The 17109-nt window shown below is 40.7% G+C and overlaps 2 protein-coding genes across 2 annotated transcripts in view; one reads left to right on the top strand and one right to left on the bottom strand.

Annotated features, from left to right (window-relative positions):
• Positions 1–17109, bottom strand: part of afap1l2 (actin filament associated protein 1-like 2) — a 40817-nt gene that overhangs the window by 612 nt on the left and 23096 nt on the right. Inside the window, exons 4-18 of the mRNA XM_062442504.1 lie at positions 16478–16569; positions 8743–8854; positions 7019–7230; positions 5676–5855; positions 5477–5563; positions 5265–5349; positions 5073–5177; positions 4427–4638; positions 2741–2886; positions 2541–2643; positions 1861–2112; positions 1389–1665; positions 737–910; positions 462–649; positions 87–281 (exon numbers count right to left, since the gene is read on the bottom strand). Of these exons, the coding sequence (XP_062298488.1) occupies positions 87–281; positions 462–649; positions 737–910; positions 1389–1665; positions 1861–2112; positions 2541–2643; positions 2741–2886; positions 4427–4638; positions 5073–5177; positions 5265–5349; positions 5477–5563; positions 5676–5855; positions 7019–7230; positions 8743–8854; positions 16478–16569 (2420 nt within the window). The remainder of the gene's footprint in view (positions 1–86; positions 282–461; positions 650–736; positions 911–1388; positions 1666–1860; positions 2113–2540; positions 2644–2740; positions 2887–4426; positions 4639–5072; positions 5178–5264; positions 5350–5476; positions 5564–5675; positions 5856–7018; positions 7231–8742; positions 8855–16477; positions 16570–17109) is intronic.
• LOC134003342 (kelch repeat and BTB domain-containing protein 13) lies at positions 14020–16660 on the top strand. The gene has a single exon (XM_062442505.1). It carries the CDS (start codon positions 14212–14214, stop codon positions 15727–15729), a length of 1518 nt encoding a protein of 505 aa, XP_062298489.1. The 5' UTR covers positions 14020–14211; the 3' UTR covers positions 15730–16660.

Genomic DNA, 17109 nt, shown 5'->3' with positions numbered 1-17109 from the left:
ATATAAGTGCACCAGAATTCTTGATCCATGTTTTTAGACTTATCTCACCGAAACCTTGTATATCTTATGTAAATCTATAGTCTCACTTTAGCTTTCTGCATGACGTTGACTTTCGAGGCCATCATGGAGGAAGGTCTGTTCTTTAGCGCAGAGGCAGAATTGACAGGACAGGCTGGGTCTGCGCTGACGTTGCTGCTGGAGGGTTGGGATGACGATGATGATGGTGATGGTGATGGTGTTAATGATGAAGTCTGGGGAGCAGGCAGGTTCACTGCTTTAGGCTGAAGGTAAAAATGACAGAGAGGTACTGTAGTTATGGAATGAAGCAACCAGCACATCAGATCTGATTTGAATGTCAAATATTTCATTTAAATCTGTTCAATCTTGTGTTCATCTTAATGAGTAATGTATTGTGCTTTAAGTTCGAACACCTTCATGGCTGACTGAGCCAGCATACTAACCGTGGGTGTGTCCTGGAGGCTGCTGTCCAGTGTGGTTCCCAGTGTGAAAGGCCCTGACTCCACCTTCTTCAGACTCTCCTTCACCTCTACCAACCGGAGCTCTACTTCTACCCTGCGGTGCTCTGCTTCCCGACACGCCTCCTCTCTCTGCTTCAGCCGGGCTTCTAGCGAGGCCTGCAGTTTGGGATCTGAGGGAAACAGACAGCCATCAGTCAGTCACACAGATCACTGTCAACTTCATAATGGCATGGTGGCGACAGGAAGTACAGATCTACCTTGGCAGGCGCTCAGCTCCTCTTTGGTCTCCCTCTTCTCCTTTTTCAGGTGTGCCAGAGTGCCCCTCACCCCCTCTCTCTCTTTCTCCAGACGGTCACGCTCGTCAGTGTAGCGGCGCATGTCGGCCTCTGTGCGGTTTTTGCCCAGTTTCCCCTCAACTGCGCCTGGACACCCTGGGAATTGAAGATTTAATATTTGAAACATTTTTACACAAACATACAAAAATAATAATTTACTGACAGTGCAAAGAGAAACAAACACAGATGGATTACTTAAGAAAGAGCAAATGTTTGTATTCAAATATGAATCTACTGTACATTCCACTAAAACTGCCTTTGATTGTAGAGGGTGCAGCCTTTCACTAGAGGGAGCCATGGTAATGCAAGATTACAGAGAAGTGGAGGTAGTTCATCTGACTCAATGCATAGGAAAACAGCAATAACTACATTTACTAAAAAAAAAACGTAATTCTTTTGAGACCATTTTCTAATATTTTGCTTCATCTTGAAAATTTACTTTCAAACTATCTTAAAAATCGTGTGTTTTCCTAACAGAAGTAAGTATATTGTACTCTTAAACACTAATATATTTTCTTGTATTCCTCTCGTGACACAGTCTCCAGAAAACCTGCTATATGAATTTTGTCCTCACCGATGGTAAACGCTTTGGGCCGCGGGGGTTGAGGACTGTGAGGGAACCCAGTAGCAGTCTGAGCCATTGGGCCTTTGGGGCTGAAGTTCCTCTTAGGGGTCTCTTGGCTTTGGGATGAGGTTTTGGGTGCTTGAGTTTGAGTTTGCGGCTGCGGCTGCGGCTGTGGTGGAGTGGGAGTCCGGGGGCACTCTTGCTCTGGTTTGCTGGTAGCAGAAGTTGAACTGGTGCCATTTAAAACAGGTGTTGGCTCTGTCTCAGGGGGGTCAGTAGAAGTGACCTGGAGTAAACACATAAAACACAGAGTATAAATATAATGCAAGTAAGCAATATTATTAAAGGCAGTTGTTGACTTGCTGAACTGCCTTTTTCACAGAAAGATTCGGGATTGAATGTTGCATCTGTCTTGGCATACTGAATATGTTACGAAGACCAAATATAAGAAATAGACATGAGCACATCTCTATTTACCTACCTCTTTAATTTGACATGAGGGAACCTTCTGTTCCTCTGAGGGAATCGGGGAATGTCTAGAAGTTTCTTTGGCAGGAGTAACTTTACCTCCACCAGATGTATGGAGGAAGGAGCGCACAGGGACAAGGTCCAGGTAAACCCTGTCAGCATCTTGCTCTGTACCCACTGGGTCCTTGGGGGCCTGTGTACATGTTTCATTATGTTGTTGAAGGTTGTTGTCCTCACTGTCAGGCAGGCCGCTCTCTTCAGCATCCTGTATGACACGGGAGTAGGAAGAGAGAACCGAAAGTGAAACTCAATTACAAAAACAATAGGAGGTGGCTGCAGGTTTTCATTCCAAATACTTGACAACAGTTGCTTTCCCTCAATTGTCCTCTGAGATGAAAGTTGTATTACAATAATCAGCAAGAGTGCCCTTGTATTGTTATTAAATCCAATGTCTTTCCTAATCTGTAATAAGTAGCAGTAAAATGAAAACCCTCCTTGTGTACAAATGTTTTTTTCTTTTTTATTAATTATACCATGGAAAGTAGAAAGCCACATTTCCCCAACATGGACTTGGATCACAGTGGGTTAAACATATTGAAGACAATCAAGGGTCTAGGGTTTTTTTTTTTGGTTTCTTCTTCGACAAAAGGTACACATGAGTAACTTGATATTGCACTTTAATCCCGAACATACCTCTGGATCAGCTACATCATCATACAGTTCATCAGAGTTGAGAGGGATGGATGGCGGGGTGTCTATGTAGGTGTTTGGCTCTGAATACCTCCTCTGCATCAAGCTAGAGAGACACACACAAACACATACATGTCTCACTTAATGCCTTGTGAGCATACATTACAATTTCCCTTGGAAGAAGGCAGAAGTAAGGATCTTACTATAAGGAAGTCTTGGCTGCATTGACAATACTGGAGATCCTCTCAGCATTGACATAATCATACGTCAACTCCTCTGGGTCGGTTTTAGTCCCTGTCTGTGACAGCAAGAGACCCAGCCAGTGGCCCATGTCTGCCGACGTCTTCGCCTGGGAGGGGACGGAAAAAAGGGAGGAAAGGAAAGAGTCAAACAAAGTGCATTTAGTACATACCATCCACAAAATCATGAGCCTAAATCCAGGTCATGGTTGATGTGGCAGTATACTATGCATTTGCAACATCATGAGCTTGAAGCTAGCTCTTGGTAATGTTGCATGCCATCTGTCACTTTGTTTCAACAAAAAGTTTACTACAGCATCATTTCCCAGCAGTAGTTCAGTATGCAAAACCTCAACTTAGATACCAATGAGACAAAGTAATGATTTGATTTAGGGATCTGCAAGTCTAGTAAAACTATTTATGTTAAAATGTGCTGTTTCATGACCATTAACAATGTGATTTCAGTGGTGTCAGTTACAGTTAGGTCTTTGGTGTAACATGCAATACTGTCAACCAGCAATACTGCACAAACTGTGGGTAACACTGGAGACACTTGATAGGATGGTTTCACAGCCGATGAAAAATGTTCACACCCTGATTATAGACATGCACAAAAGCACGCCTACCAGAGCTGTGTGAAGTCTTAATGCGTGATTTTTTGAAACATAATTCTCTGATTGACAATTGTTTCTTTGCTGAACTTTGGTAAATAAAATGTGACATTGAAATAAAAAAATTAAGAACAAGAAAAGAAACAAACCATAAACATAAGGAGTAAACATTAAATTCCATTGGCTATGACCAAATACGCACTACAGCAGGGTGGTACTGGAAGCCTGATGAAAAAAAGGGTGTTGCATGATTCCCGTGAAATCCCAGTACAACCCCACCCATCACATACACACTCATATGCACATTTAACGTGCAGACCACCCTTGTGTGCACATAGATATTACGTAGGCTAACTGATGTCAGCAGAAAGGGCTTTCCAAATGAGGACATGCTAGTGTTTATTTCGTATAAGTAGCACCAGACTCTTTCAGAAATGCTGACATGTGGTTTTAAAAACCAGACATTTCTCTGGTCTAGACGTGTTTGACTTGTTGTTTTTCCTCTGACCCGTCTTCTTAGTACACACTAAGGTCTCATCTGAGGCAAATGTGAACTGAGCAGGAAATGTGCAGCATGTACCACAGCTTATTTTCAAAATTACTTAAGTGTCATTTTGCAGTACACACATATTGAAACAAAATTCTGTTTCTCCCAGACCAAACACAGTATAGTGCAGAATACAAAGTGACATAAATCAAGTCTGGAAAGACCAACTCAAGTAAGTGCGAGCAAGAGTTATATAAGTTCTTTAGGAACCTTTAAATAACACAAATAAAGGAAGTATACAAATACAAGTGTCAAACCTAATTTTAGTTTGGGTGTCACACTTCACTTTGGTGGTAGGTGTTAAACCATTGTCCGTCAAGCAACTTACTAATCAGTGGTTAGAAAAATATTTGCATCACTAAACAACATTTTGCTTGTTATTTTTACCCTGCTTTCACACAGGCACGGCACAGTCAAACAGTTGAGTTCAGTTATAATAGTTAATAGTTTTTTAGGGTTAGCAGAAAATATACTGTTTCTGCCTCTACCTACCTCGAGGGTGGCCTTCTGTGTCCCGTCCATGTCAATCCTGAAGGAGTACAGGTGCTCAGGGCTGGGGTTGGGCAAAACATTACAGCCACCCAGAGTCACAGCAGGCTGGCTCACTTTGTTCTTGCCCTTGTCCTGGTAAAACCACAGCTGGCCATTCTTGATAAGACACCAGCAGGTTCGCCACTGGCTGTTTACCAGCACGTTGAGGTAGCCTGACAGATGAGGATATAGCAAACACATTTGTGAGGTGTCAGGTCTCTTTCCTGGTAGCTTTCATTTTCACTTAACACATCACCCATGGTTGCTAAAACCACTGGTATATGCCAGACACATTGTTAAAGTGCCACCTTGGTGGCTGAAAATGATCAAATATAGCATGTCTAATCAGAATCGAACAACACTGTAAGTATTAAGAGTTTAAATTTGTGTCTAAATGTTTTAAACTCAGAATGCATTATGTGAGAAATACATCTTTAGTCTAGCATAAAATAACTAGGATGCACATATAAAGTAGACCTTCACTAGATATCGCCTGCTTGTACAAATGAATTCACCAAGAGCTACACAGAGAGGACGCAGGATAGGAAGTGCCGCTGACATGCTTCAGGATTTTACAGTTTGGCCTGACATAAAGATCTGTGCTCACCTGAGGTGTCAACACATTTCCCTGGGTTCTCTAATGAAGAGGGTTTTTTCTTGCCAATGTTCATGAGGTTGCTGAACTTCAAACCTCCACTAGATTTTTTCTTCACTGTGGAGTAGAGAATGAAAGCAATGAATAACTGACACATGTCAACACCAAACTGTGTTAAAACTAAAATGCTAAGGAGAGACTTACCATCTTTGTATTCAGGAGTTTCAGCATGGCTGTCAGTGCTGCTGCCGCTTTCTGAAGCCACTGAGTGTCTCTCATTCAGTTCCCCCTGCAAGTTAACAGTATATTTAAATTTTAGTCATTTAGGTACCTACTTTAAAAATTAAGGCACCAGTAGAGACTTTGCCAAGCATGTGGGATCATGTGGAATGAACCATACAGGTAAATGAGCATACCTTTGTACAAATGAGCCTGGGGGAGTCAGAACCAGAGTGCTGGTGATCATAGTTTTCAGCTGGCTTAGGACTGATCTCCTGGATCACCTAATGAGCAAAAAGAGAAGTCATTAATGTCATTATATTCATTCGTTTTTAATTTAAAATCCCTATCACAATGGCAGGATTTCTTAGAAAAGCATATCTCTGAATGCGTCACCTTCAGCCATTGCTCTGTCTGCTCCTTGCTCTGTAGGCCCAGCACAATGGCCTCTCCTCCAACTGGAACGATCTTCAGCTTGTGCTCTTTTCTCTTCAGCTGCTTCTCCTTGTAGACCACGCTGCAGCCCAGCAGGCTCACATCCAGCAGGGGCGTCTGCTCCTTGGAGCTCTTATAGCACTGAGAGAAGCAGAGGCAACACTGACTTAACTTAGTGATTATACAAACTGACCATAGGCAAAAGCTTAACTGTTACATGTATTTTGAGTCAAATAAAAAGATTTTTGGTATATCTGTGGTAGTGTACAGCATCTTTAGAATGATTTCTGACAGATACCAAAAAGCAAACGTTTATCATTTAAATGTCTGTTTAGTTTGAGGTCAAAAATATGTTTCCATTCTAATATTTGTTATCATGATATGTTTATGTTATGCTGCTGTGACAGTCTTTTTTACGTTATAATATACAAGTTTGAAAGTGTTTTAAAGGGCCCATAATCCCTTTATGATTTAATATAACAGACAGACAATGGACTTGTTAATCACAGGTCAAATGATTCTAACATGACCCTCATGTGGTTTTGTACAGTGATGTACAATTCTGCATGACTTTTTCATGAACTTTATGATCTTACATAAAAAGTATTTGTCAATCACACAAAAGTACTTTAGACTCAAACCAGAGATACCACAGTAACATGGACCACATATTAAACCAGTGGGTCACTATTTATTGGTATTATTATAGTGTAGTGTAGTATGTGTTATTATTGGTTATTGAAAAGCTGTTGACAATATTGAAGCAATCAATTTGACTTAACCCTGTTTCAAACGTTGTTTTAAACTGTGACGTAAACTGTGAAGTTAATCCACAATGAACCTTTTGTCTTTACAGCAGAAACATGCCAGTGTAGTTTATGAGATGCTGTTTTCTTGTAGTTACACCTTGTTTGATGTAATCATTAATCATTCAAAATGTTTGCTGTGAAAGAGCATGCTGGGGATTTTTCACCATTCTAAGCCCACGAGGAGAAAGACAGGATAAACTATCCTATGTTTATGTACAGGTTGATTAATTGGATTGGTGTTTTTCCATCTAAAAATAGGAGGCAAAATAAGGACAGCTTGTGACAGCTAAACATGGAGCTTTGAATATATTTTCATGGGTACTTTTAGGGGTTGCCAACGTTGACCTTATCTTTTTCCATGTTGAGTTACACTGACCTGTAACAGTATAAATACAAGGAGAATATAAACAAACCCTATCCTTCATAGAACCCTGCAGGCTCGTAACTATAATTGTTGTACACAAAGCCTCACTGGGGTTTTTATTCTGATTTTACCAGCAGGCGATGGTCTTTGATGACACACAGCTGCTTGGCCCACTGGCCGAGCCACTTTTTCCTCCACAGGAAGGCACAGATCCGAGCATCCTTCATCAGCTCAATGGACGCTTCTGCTGATGGCCACTGGTGCTGCGCCGATGGTGACTTTCCCCTGGTCACTTCCTCCTCATCATAGGACTCATAGGAACTGCTAACTGCCTCTCCGTCATCTAAGAAGCAGAAATCAAAAACACTGATAACGTAACTGAAAGAACAAAAGCAAAGTCATAAGGGAAGAAAAATGGCAAGGTATGATTAGTAGAGGTATAAAATGATGGACTGAGGGATGGGGATGTCAATGTCTGATCTCTTGACCTTGATGACGTTCTTCAGTAGAAGCTGCAGTCAGACTGTAAATCAGCTGTTAAGGCAATGATGGAAAATGTTGAAGGGGAGAAGATTACGATGAAAGTGAAAATAATGAAATGAGAAAGCTGATAAGATGCAACGGACTTATGGCTTTTGTCGCAAGTCTTGATTTAAAGTTGTTCCTTCACATGTAAGACACTGGTCATGCTTGACAGTGAGGACTCGAGGGCATGCTGATTGGCCCATGCACATTCTGGCTTATGCCTCAAACAGTGGCAAAGACCAAGACATGCAAACACACACAGGTCCTGTGACAGAGAGGTAGCTACCCCTGGTGATAACGGCATAGACCACACTGTCAGAGCTCTGCACTCGCATCCAGGGCCCTGAGAGGAGGCCAAAACAGTCCAGATCTACACAATATCAGAGGAAACAGAGAGGAGAAGAAGAAGGAGAAGAAGAAGAAGAAGAAGAAGAAGAAGAAGAAGAAGGAGGAGGAGGAGAAGAAGAAGAAGAAGAAGAAGAAGAAGAAGAAGAAGAAGAAGAAGAAGAAGAAGAAGAAGAAGAAGAAGAAGAAGAAGAAGAAGAAAAGGAAATTGTGGGGGGAAATGCATCAGTTCTAAAAAAAAATACCTTAAGCATTTTAGCTTTTAACATTGCACAAAATGTCACTCGACTCATTTACCACTGCCCAATGCATGAAACAGTTACTGCACCATAACAGCAGTGCAAAGCTTGTAATAGAAAGTCTTTGTGGTCTCTCACTGCGTATCTTTAGATATACAGCTGTAGGTCTTGCAGTGCATGAAACTATATTCTCTGACGTTTTTGTTGACAGTACAGTAAATGTCATTATTGTTTCCATTATGGTTAAAAGCTCTGAGGTTGATGTTCCCTGAAGAACAATAAAAACTACAGAGCAGATGATCAGTTCACATCTCCAACCACTCAGCTATCCATCTCCAAATACAGCTAAAACATACATGAATAGCAAATGTCATTCATCATACATTTCAAAAATTAAAAAGTTTAGTGGGGGTCAACTCGCAGCTAAGCTGGTAAGCTATGAAAAAATGAACTGCCATAAAGAAGCAGCCTCAATTTAAATCTCACCAACACTCTTTGACAACCAAATATGACAAATTCTTGTTCATAGGTATGTATGCCTCTTTTGCAGTATTACTTTGAATATGCTTTTGCAGAAAGATAAGTTAAACTTTTCCCCTAATAATCGGCAGACAAGAAGATCCAACAATCATGCAGCTGTTGGGCCTTTCTTTGACTAATGGTAAAATGGTAAAAATTGCTACATTTTCATAAGATCAAACACATATTAGGGAAAGACAAACATGACACTGAACGATGGGTTTTACCATTGACAGTCTCCTCATAGGGCTGAGCCTCCTCATAGTAACTCTCCGAAGTGTCTATACAGGCTGGAGCTGGAAAGACAGGTAAGGGAAAAGGTTCCCGACCCACCACACACTGGCAGAGAAGACATACAGAGAAAAACAAGAAAAATTTGAGGAAGTTGAAAAGAAAAAAATCCAAGAGAGACAGAAAGGAGTGGGATATTCTAAATCTCAAAGCATTTTATTCATCAACTTAATTTCAGTGACATGTGTCGTAATAATTTTCATCATAACAGCCTCCAATCTGGGAGTTATAAGTATACACTGATCATTTCCCCTTGCTTTACAGGCTAGTGAGGCACATACAAATAATAGTCTTTATTATAGGATGGAAATTCCTAAAAATGAAAAAACAACAACATAATGAGTAGACAACTTGTGACAGAACTAGTGAATCAGACCTGAGGAATGGAAGTAAAAGATTTGACAAGGCAAAAAAAAGAAGATATATTGCATTTTTAAATTTCAAACTTTTTCAGTGGTTTATATCCAATCTTCAGAAATGGCACTTGGGAATCAAGTATAGACTGCGAGATTAATATATAAATACATACTATATAAATACATCCGAAATACATCAGGTGTATTCATGAGACAAATTCAGGAAAAGGGAATGATCCTATTTCTAAATTCAGTAAATAAGTACTAGTGTGTGTACAAGAAAAAAATGTCCATGCGCAAACACACACACATACACACACACACACACACACACACACACACACACACAAACACACACACAAACACTTATGTGCACACTAAACATGGAGACCACCCTTGTTTATACACAGACATATAAGAGGCTAACTGATGCCAGCAGAAAGGGATTCTCTCTCTCTCTCTCTCTCTCTCTCTCTCTCTCTCTCTCTCTCTCTCTCTCTCTCTCTGTGTCACACACACACACACACACACACACACACACACACACACACACACACACACACACACACACACACACACATTACTTACGTGTTCTTCTCCCAGGCTGAACATTTGGGTAATCCAGCTGTCATGTCAGTAATAAGTAGGGAATTCCTTGTGTAACCACTCCTCGTCTGACAGGAGAGTTACATGTTTGCCTTCAGGGAAGAGTATATGTGTGTGTGTGTGTGTGTGTGTGTGTGTGTGTGTGTGTGTGTGTGTGTGTGTGTGTGTGTGTGTGTGTGTGTGTGTGAGCATGTAAAACTAAGGGGGATAATGTATTTAAATGTGCGTGTGTGTTTGTGTGTGTGTGGGCCCAGTGGCTTTCCTGAAATCAATCAGCAGTTTGGCTTCACTTCTGTCTTTCTCCTAGTCTCCTGTGTGGTAAAGACTGTCTGTCTGCCCCTTCCCATAGTGCTGGAAAGCACCAAACTCTCTGCTTGCTGTTTGGCTCAATTCATGTAGAATACCTCCATTACTTTAATGCTCAACCAAAGTCAGCCAGTCAGCTACATGACTCAAAATATATTTTGGAGAAGTCTGTCACCAGTGGGATTCATTTTATTATTTATTAGTGAAAGAAGGTAAGTTGAGAATCTTGAAGATTTTCAGTGAACACACCCTAACTTTAAAAGTAATGCCTGGTGTCCTAATTTAAATGTAAAAGGGGTTTGGGTTAGTGAGCATCATTCATTACGTACATCTGGCATTTGCTGAGAATTTGGGAGAATTTCTAGGGAACACAGTGATAGTTGCTTGGTGAATAAACAAATTTCTTCAGAATTGTGAAACTGCTGCAAATGTCTTTCATTTAAATCCACCTACAGTAAACCATGCTCTTAGTAATACAATGTGTCACCCTACTGAACCTGTTCTTGTTTTGCAATACTTATTACATAATTTAACTTTTACATTGCCAGGTGTTGAGCCTTCGAGAAACTTCCTGACTCATACTCTCATGTTCCCACCCTTTGGAATTACTTCATTGGAAAAAACTCAACCTGTGAACACAAGTCCAGAGTTCCCAGGTATCTGTTGTGGGTAGCAGATGGTGGGAGATACTGTACTGTATACATTTTTTGTTTGTGTGCGTGTTGTAACGTGTTATAAACAAGATGAGATAAAAGCTGTAAAAGTCAATGACTGCCCCATAAGATGCAATCTACCAAGATGCAATGTATTCTGAGCCAGTGAAAAGAGAGGTCATTACATTTTGATGCAAAGAGGGACACATTAAATAACTTACTTCATGGATATCAGAGATTGCTGTAAAAGGATTTAAAATATTCTGCTAATGTTTTACCCGAGCTAAATATATAACATAAGTCCTCTGAGGATACAGCTCATATATTCATATTGCAGAAGTCAAATTGAACTATTTTTTATTTATTTTAAAAACGCAAAGTTTTCAAAGTAAACTCTATAAACCCTTTTCAGTTGAATGAGAAAAAGCAACGTCTTAAATTTGTCTAACATTCCCTCCCACTGCTGACATGCACATGCCATCTGTATTCCTTCATTTTCAATTTATTTCCCCCAAAGACTGTCACATTCTCTGCAAGATCATAGAAATATGAGATATAACCCCTCCAACAGAGGAGCTACATATATATCATGCAAACCTTGCCTGAGGGAGGTTGGCTCTGTGGAGAAGTATGAGCTTTCTTAAAGCTGAGCATCTTCAAGCATCTCATATTATCAGAGTTTGCTTAATTAAGGGTGGAGATCAATGGGTTTTTATTTTCATTTTTAAAAAGGCTGATACAGCAAAAGCCATTCCCTTCCTGCAAGATGACTCCCAAATTGACTTAAAGGGGCTGATAATGTTGAGCTTGTTTTTCTCTCTATAAATGAGGAATGAATACAATTAAAAGAAAAAAAGATCCTGTTATGTGTGAGGCTGGTGGTTACCATCCGTGGTGGGTCCTCAGATACCATGATAAAGTGATTATAGAGTTATTGATTTAGATAGATTTACAGACCAACAAAAGGCTGAAAAAAATCATAATTGTCTGTTTATATAAAAATCACAACACCATCAGTTGTCATGTGGGTTCTCAGTAAACAGGGATTCCCCTGCTTGTGAACTCTTTCCACACCATTTGTGAACTGACACATTACCAGTAATATATAACAGATGCAGTAAGCTGTTGTTATAAGTGGCGTCATCTCATATCATGACACACTTGTTTGTGTGATTACCCTAAATGCCAGTTAGAGTGAAGCGTAGAACCTCTGAAGAAATGAGTGGGCAGAGTTGCTATCACGGAGGTCAAGAAGCAATAGAAGAAAGGGATATAATCACATTTTAAACTATTAAACTTGTTTTACTGGCTAAGAGCAGACTCATCAAACAAACAAGCAGTGAAACCATTAACACCAATAATGACTGCATTCAGTTGAGGTGTGCCAGTGCCAAGGCTGATCAGTAAAAGCTATCGTTAAAATTAGTTATTCACGTACATGTGCTTCTGTATGACATGTCAGAGAAAGGTTTATACTTTCTACAAATTATACTGGCTCTATTTATAAGTGTTTCGGCTACAATGTTAAGAGTATCTCACCTTTGGATGTTCAAATGCATAAAATAACCTTTTTGGCAAGACAAAAGAAGAAATAGACATAAATGGGTTCCCATAAATGCAGCAAATAAATTTCGGGGAAAACAGTCTCATTAATTGGCTTTTAAAAGAATATGATGCATTCAGGTCAATTTCCAAATGATGGACATAAAAAAGCTGTTGGCCAACAAAATATGTGTCACTGTCTAACTTACAAATTATGGAAAATCTTTTCTCTAGTGTTTTTGTTGCTGAGCAAAAACACAAATGTTAATGTGCAAGTTGCAGTGCAGTATATTATGTCTCTTTGCGGTTTGGATGTGACCAGAGACAGTACTTAATCTATTAGAGTTTGCACATCCCCAGAAGAAATAAAGACTGCTACAAAAGGATAAGAAGTGACAGGAACTTAATAAAAAAAGTGATTCTTAAAAAATTACTCACGCACATAGTAAAAAAATATAGTGAAAAAAAATGGAGAAAAAGCCATCCGTTAAGGCATCTGTTATTAATTAAAACAAAGAGCTCAGGCATTCCAGAGCAGCAGCAGCCCCATGGACCGCCCACCCACTCTTATCGCTATCTTCTTTCTTTTTCTCTTTCACTCCCACTGTATTTCTCCCAAAAAACTAAATCTGCCTCTTATTTGGGCAAAGGATATAAAGAGAAGGATTGTGAGTGGCTGCATAGACTGGCTGGACGGACATGAAGCAAGAAAGGAGGGAAACATGCCAGGTGTATGTCTGTGTCTTTGGATACAGGCATATGTTATTTCGAAACTAAGACTTTGCATTCACCCTGCTTTCACTTTAGCCCCCTCCTTTCACTTCACACACAGACACACATGCACATCCTCACCACAGAAACACTGAGCAAAAGGAATGGATCTGGGAGTCAGAGCATAAATAACAAAGTGAGGAGAGGGGGTGCCGAGGGAGGGTTAGGAGTGTGGTGGAGGGGCTTCGTAAAGAGTGGGAAAAAGAGCCCAAAAAATGAACAGTCAGAGGAACATGGAAATTCCCTGGTTCCCATGCCAAGAATCCGGCGCAGCGAAAACACACACATACACACACACACACACACACACACACACACACACACACACACACACACACACACACACACACACACACACACACACACACACACACACACACACACACAGAGAGTGTATCTTAAAGCCTGCTGGGAGCTCAGAGAAGAGGAGAAGGTAGAGATAAAAATAATCAGTGCAGCTCAGATTTGGAAGACTGGATTCAGGAGAACCCCCGGACCTTTCCTATCTCTTCACTTCTTGTAAAATAGTAGACTTTCGGTTAGAAACATTTAATTTAATCTAAATGAAAACTAAAACTAAAAAGAAGTACCATGAATTAAAATGGAAAAATAAATACAATATGTGCAAAATCTGTCAAGTGATTTTTTTTTTTTTTTGCTTAAATGGGAACAATTTGACCTCCACAATACACACCATAGTTTTGGTGCCAGGTTTAGTTTTTCCCTCGCTTTGTATGCATAAATGTTTGCAAGTAACCAAATTAAAATATCAAACTATAAATAAGCAAAACACAAAAAGTGCATGAAAGGGAAATTATTAAATTGGGGTTAACGCTGATAGACAATGTGATCATGAATAATTCAGCAAGACCTAAGCTAGCCAATCATATTTTGGTTATGATAATCACCAGTTGCCAGCAGCCACAGCGCCGCTTGCTGTGGATGTCAACTGTTTCCCTTTCCCTGCCTGACGCTCACAAGTTGCACAGCTGCTATCTATAGTACAACTCTATTTTCAGACCATGCAGACAGGACGCAATGGAACTCTCGCAAACCTTTATTTACCGTCCACTTCTGGGGAAAAAATGGCTAATCTACAATCGAGTCACACACTTGTCCCTGCAATGCCACTTGAGAGCCTGTTTTAGGAAGGGGAAAGGTTTAAGAGATCATGGAAGTGCCTGAAGGCCTGGGACCTACCCAGGATATTCATGCCGAGAATACGACCCTTGATCTGCAGGAAACAGAGCACCAGGCGGGCTGGGTGAGAGTGAGGGTGGAGGAGAGCTGGTTCACTGTTGAGCGGGCCCTGCTAGCAAGGCACAGCAGCTACTTCTGTGCCCTCTTTCACTCTGGAATGAGAGAAAGTCAGCAGGACGAGCTTTGCCTGAAGGGAGGAGTGCCTGCAAGGGGTTTCCTTATTGCTCTCTCTGTCTGCAAAGGGGAGCTTCCCACTATTAGTGATCCGGATGAGCTTGTAGATGCTGTTGAATGTGCTGCTTTCCTGCAGGTTGCATGTTTGGAGCAGTATCTTTGTAATATTATTGACTCAAACAACTGCCTCTTGCTTTACCATGCAGCCTCCATCTTTGGGTTGCAAACACTCTTTCACAGCGCTGCTCTTTTCCTTTGCGATGCTTTCGATGATCTGAAGGAAGCAGCAGAGAGTACAATCCCTGAAACCCTGCTACGATATTCTCAATCACTGTCGCCTGCTACTTATATTGCAATAGGTACTCATTCTCCTTCAATGGAACTGCTACACGACTCCTTCAGGGTTGTTTGCTACCTTGATGAAAAACAGGCAGAATGGAAGCATCTGACAAACCTCCCAACTCTCTGTAGCACCTCCATGGCCGGTGTGGCTGTGCTTGACAATCGGTTGTACATTGTAGGGGGAGTTTACGGTTATGGTAAGGACACAGTGGACAGCAGCTTCTGCTACAACCCGGAGTCAGGGATTTGGACTGCTCTTCCGGGACCCCAGCAACCGAGATATGATTTCACCTTGCTGGGACACGAGGGCAAACTCTATGCCATTGGTGGCGAGCTCCAAAAACAAACAATTTCCACAGCAGAGAGTTACGACACTGATAAAGGAAAGTGGACATTTATACAACATGCACCAAGACCGGTTGCATCTGCGGCTTGCGCTGTTGCAAGACGTCGGATATTTGTTTGCTTCTGGAGGCCACCGGATACCACAGATATCTATGAATATATACCAGTGAAAGATGAGTGGAAACTGGCAACCACCATGATAAAACCTCAAAGTTATGGCCACTGTATGGTAGCACACAGGGACAATTTATATGTGATGCGCAACGGGCCTAGTGACGACTTCCTGCGTTGTCTAATGGACTCCTACAATATTACCACAGGCCAGTGGACAGCCATGCCTGGAAACTACATAAACAGCAAGGGGGCACTGTTCACTGCAATGGTAAGGGGGGATTCTGTGTTCACAGTGAAACATATGCTAACTCTTGAATACACCATCACTGGAGATGGATGGAAGCCCTACAGGCAGATGAAGGGATTTCCAAAGAGTGGCTCACTGTGGACGTGTTTACTCAGGCTTCCCAAGACAGGACCGGTTATACCACGGTTGGGTGCAGAAGGAAAGGAAGAAGAAATTCCTTCGCCAGACACATCTGAGGGATTTGTGGCAACTACATCACAACTGTGAAATGACAACTGAAAAACAATATAATGTTTTTTAGGGTTTTTAAAGTCTGAGAATGAAAAAATAACACTGACGCTAAGGGATTCTGGAGATTGCAACACTAACAAAAAAAGTTCTTCATTTTAAAACATTCACTTTCACATGCACTCACACTCGTACACATGCACACGTGCTGACACCAAGTATTTGTCCTGATTAGCAACAGCTGCTACTGTAGTTTATATTAGGGGAGGCCACTGTGCTTGTGTGAATGTGTATAAAGTTCAAAGGCACTGACGTGATGTTTTAAACCTCTCATCCCTTCAGTTTTTCCTGAAGTCACACTGGGCCAATTCAGGAGCCACTAACCTCCCAGTCAACATAAAACACCACAGCTACTCTCTCATACACTGTTGAAACCCTCACTTTACCAGGTTTGTTGATGAATGATTAAATACCTGTTTCTGTGGGAGAATACATTTCACATAGCCTCTAGCTTGTGACTTTAAGGATTGTGGGAAATGTGTTTAGCTTGTTTGGCCACAGACTGCATTTTTTCGGTATATTAAAAACCAATGGAGTGAGAATGGACTGACAACATGTGATATTAATCCTAGTACTCTATTTTGCATACTTGATGTGCATAGTGATGGTATTATACTTACTGTAACAAAAGACCAAAATACTGTCAGTTACATTTAATGTTGGAATTTTTCTTTTGACATTACGTTACGTTAATCCATACTGAGAGAATTAATTTGTAATCACTTACTGTTCTGGGGGGCGGCAGTTCAGGTAGGCTCTTCTGTGGGACAGGGACATATTTTGCTGCTTTTCCATTGACCAGGGCATCTGTTCTGTCATCTAGGCCATAAAAGTATACAGTAGGATGTCAGTGCACACCAGAAATGAGCTCTTACATTTATATTGACTGTTATAAAATAAACATATGGAAAATATGGATAAATGAAAGAACTGGTTTTCTATGCATGCAGGTCAGAATTCAATTCATTTCCATTCAACACTATTTCAAGATGATGGGATCCCTACCACTCACTGTGAGCACAAGACCCTTCATTGTTAAATCACAGTGACTATATAAGTCAAATCAAAGGGAAGTATTTTTAGAGTAGCAACAATCCTATTATACAAAACACACAGCACCACATTTGGGATCAAGAAAATTGGGAAAGACTTTGCCTATGAGATGAAAGAAGTGTGTTTTTTTTTTTGTAAATTTAGCCTTTAATTAACAATGGCTGACGCTTATGCACATAGTACTTCACAACCTTTCTGACTTGTGACCCCTTTACAGGAATTCTTTAAGGAAATATATGCTTTGCTTTTAAGATTGATTGATCATCTCATATCTGACTGTTAGCTTAGCTTAGCATAAACACTAGA

Source organism: Scomber scombrus, chromosome 21 (assembly GCF_963691925.1).
Source record: "Scomber scombrus chromosome 21, fScoSco1.1, whole genome shotgun sequence".
Classification (NCBI taxonomy): Eukaryota; Metazoa; Chordata; class Actinopteri; order Scombriformes; family Scombridae; genus Scomber; species Scomber scombrus.
This window is presented reverse-complemented; position numbering and strand designations above follow the sequence as displayed.

Coding starts and splice junctions, on each gene's coding strand:
- LOC134003342 (XM_062442505.1), top strand. CDS start 14,212: ATGGAAGTGCCTGAAGGCCTGGGACCTACCCAGGATATTCATGCCGAG.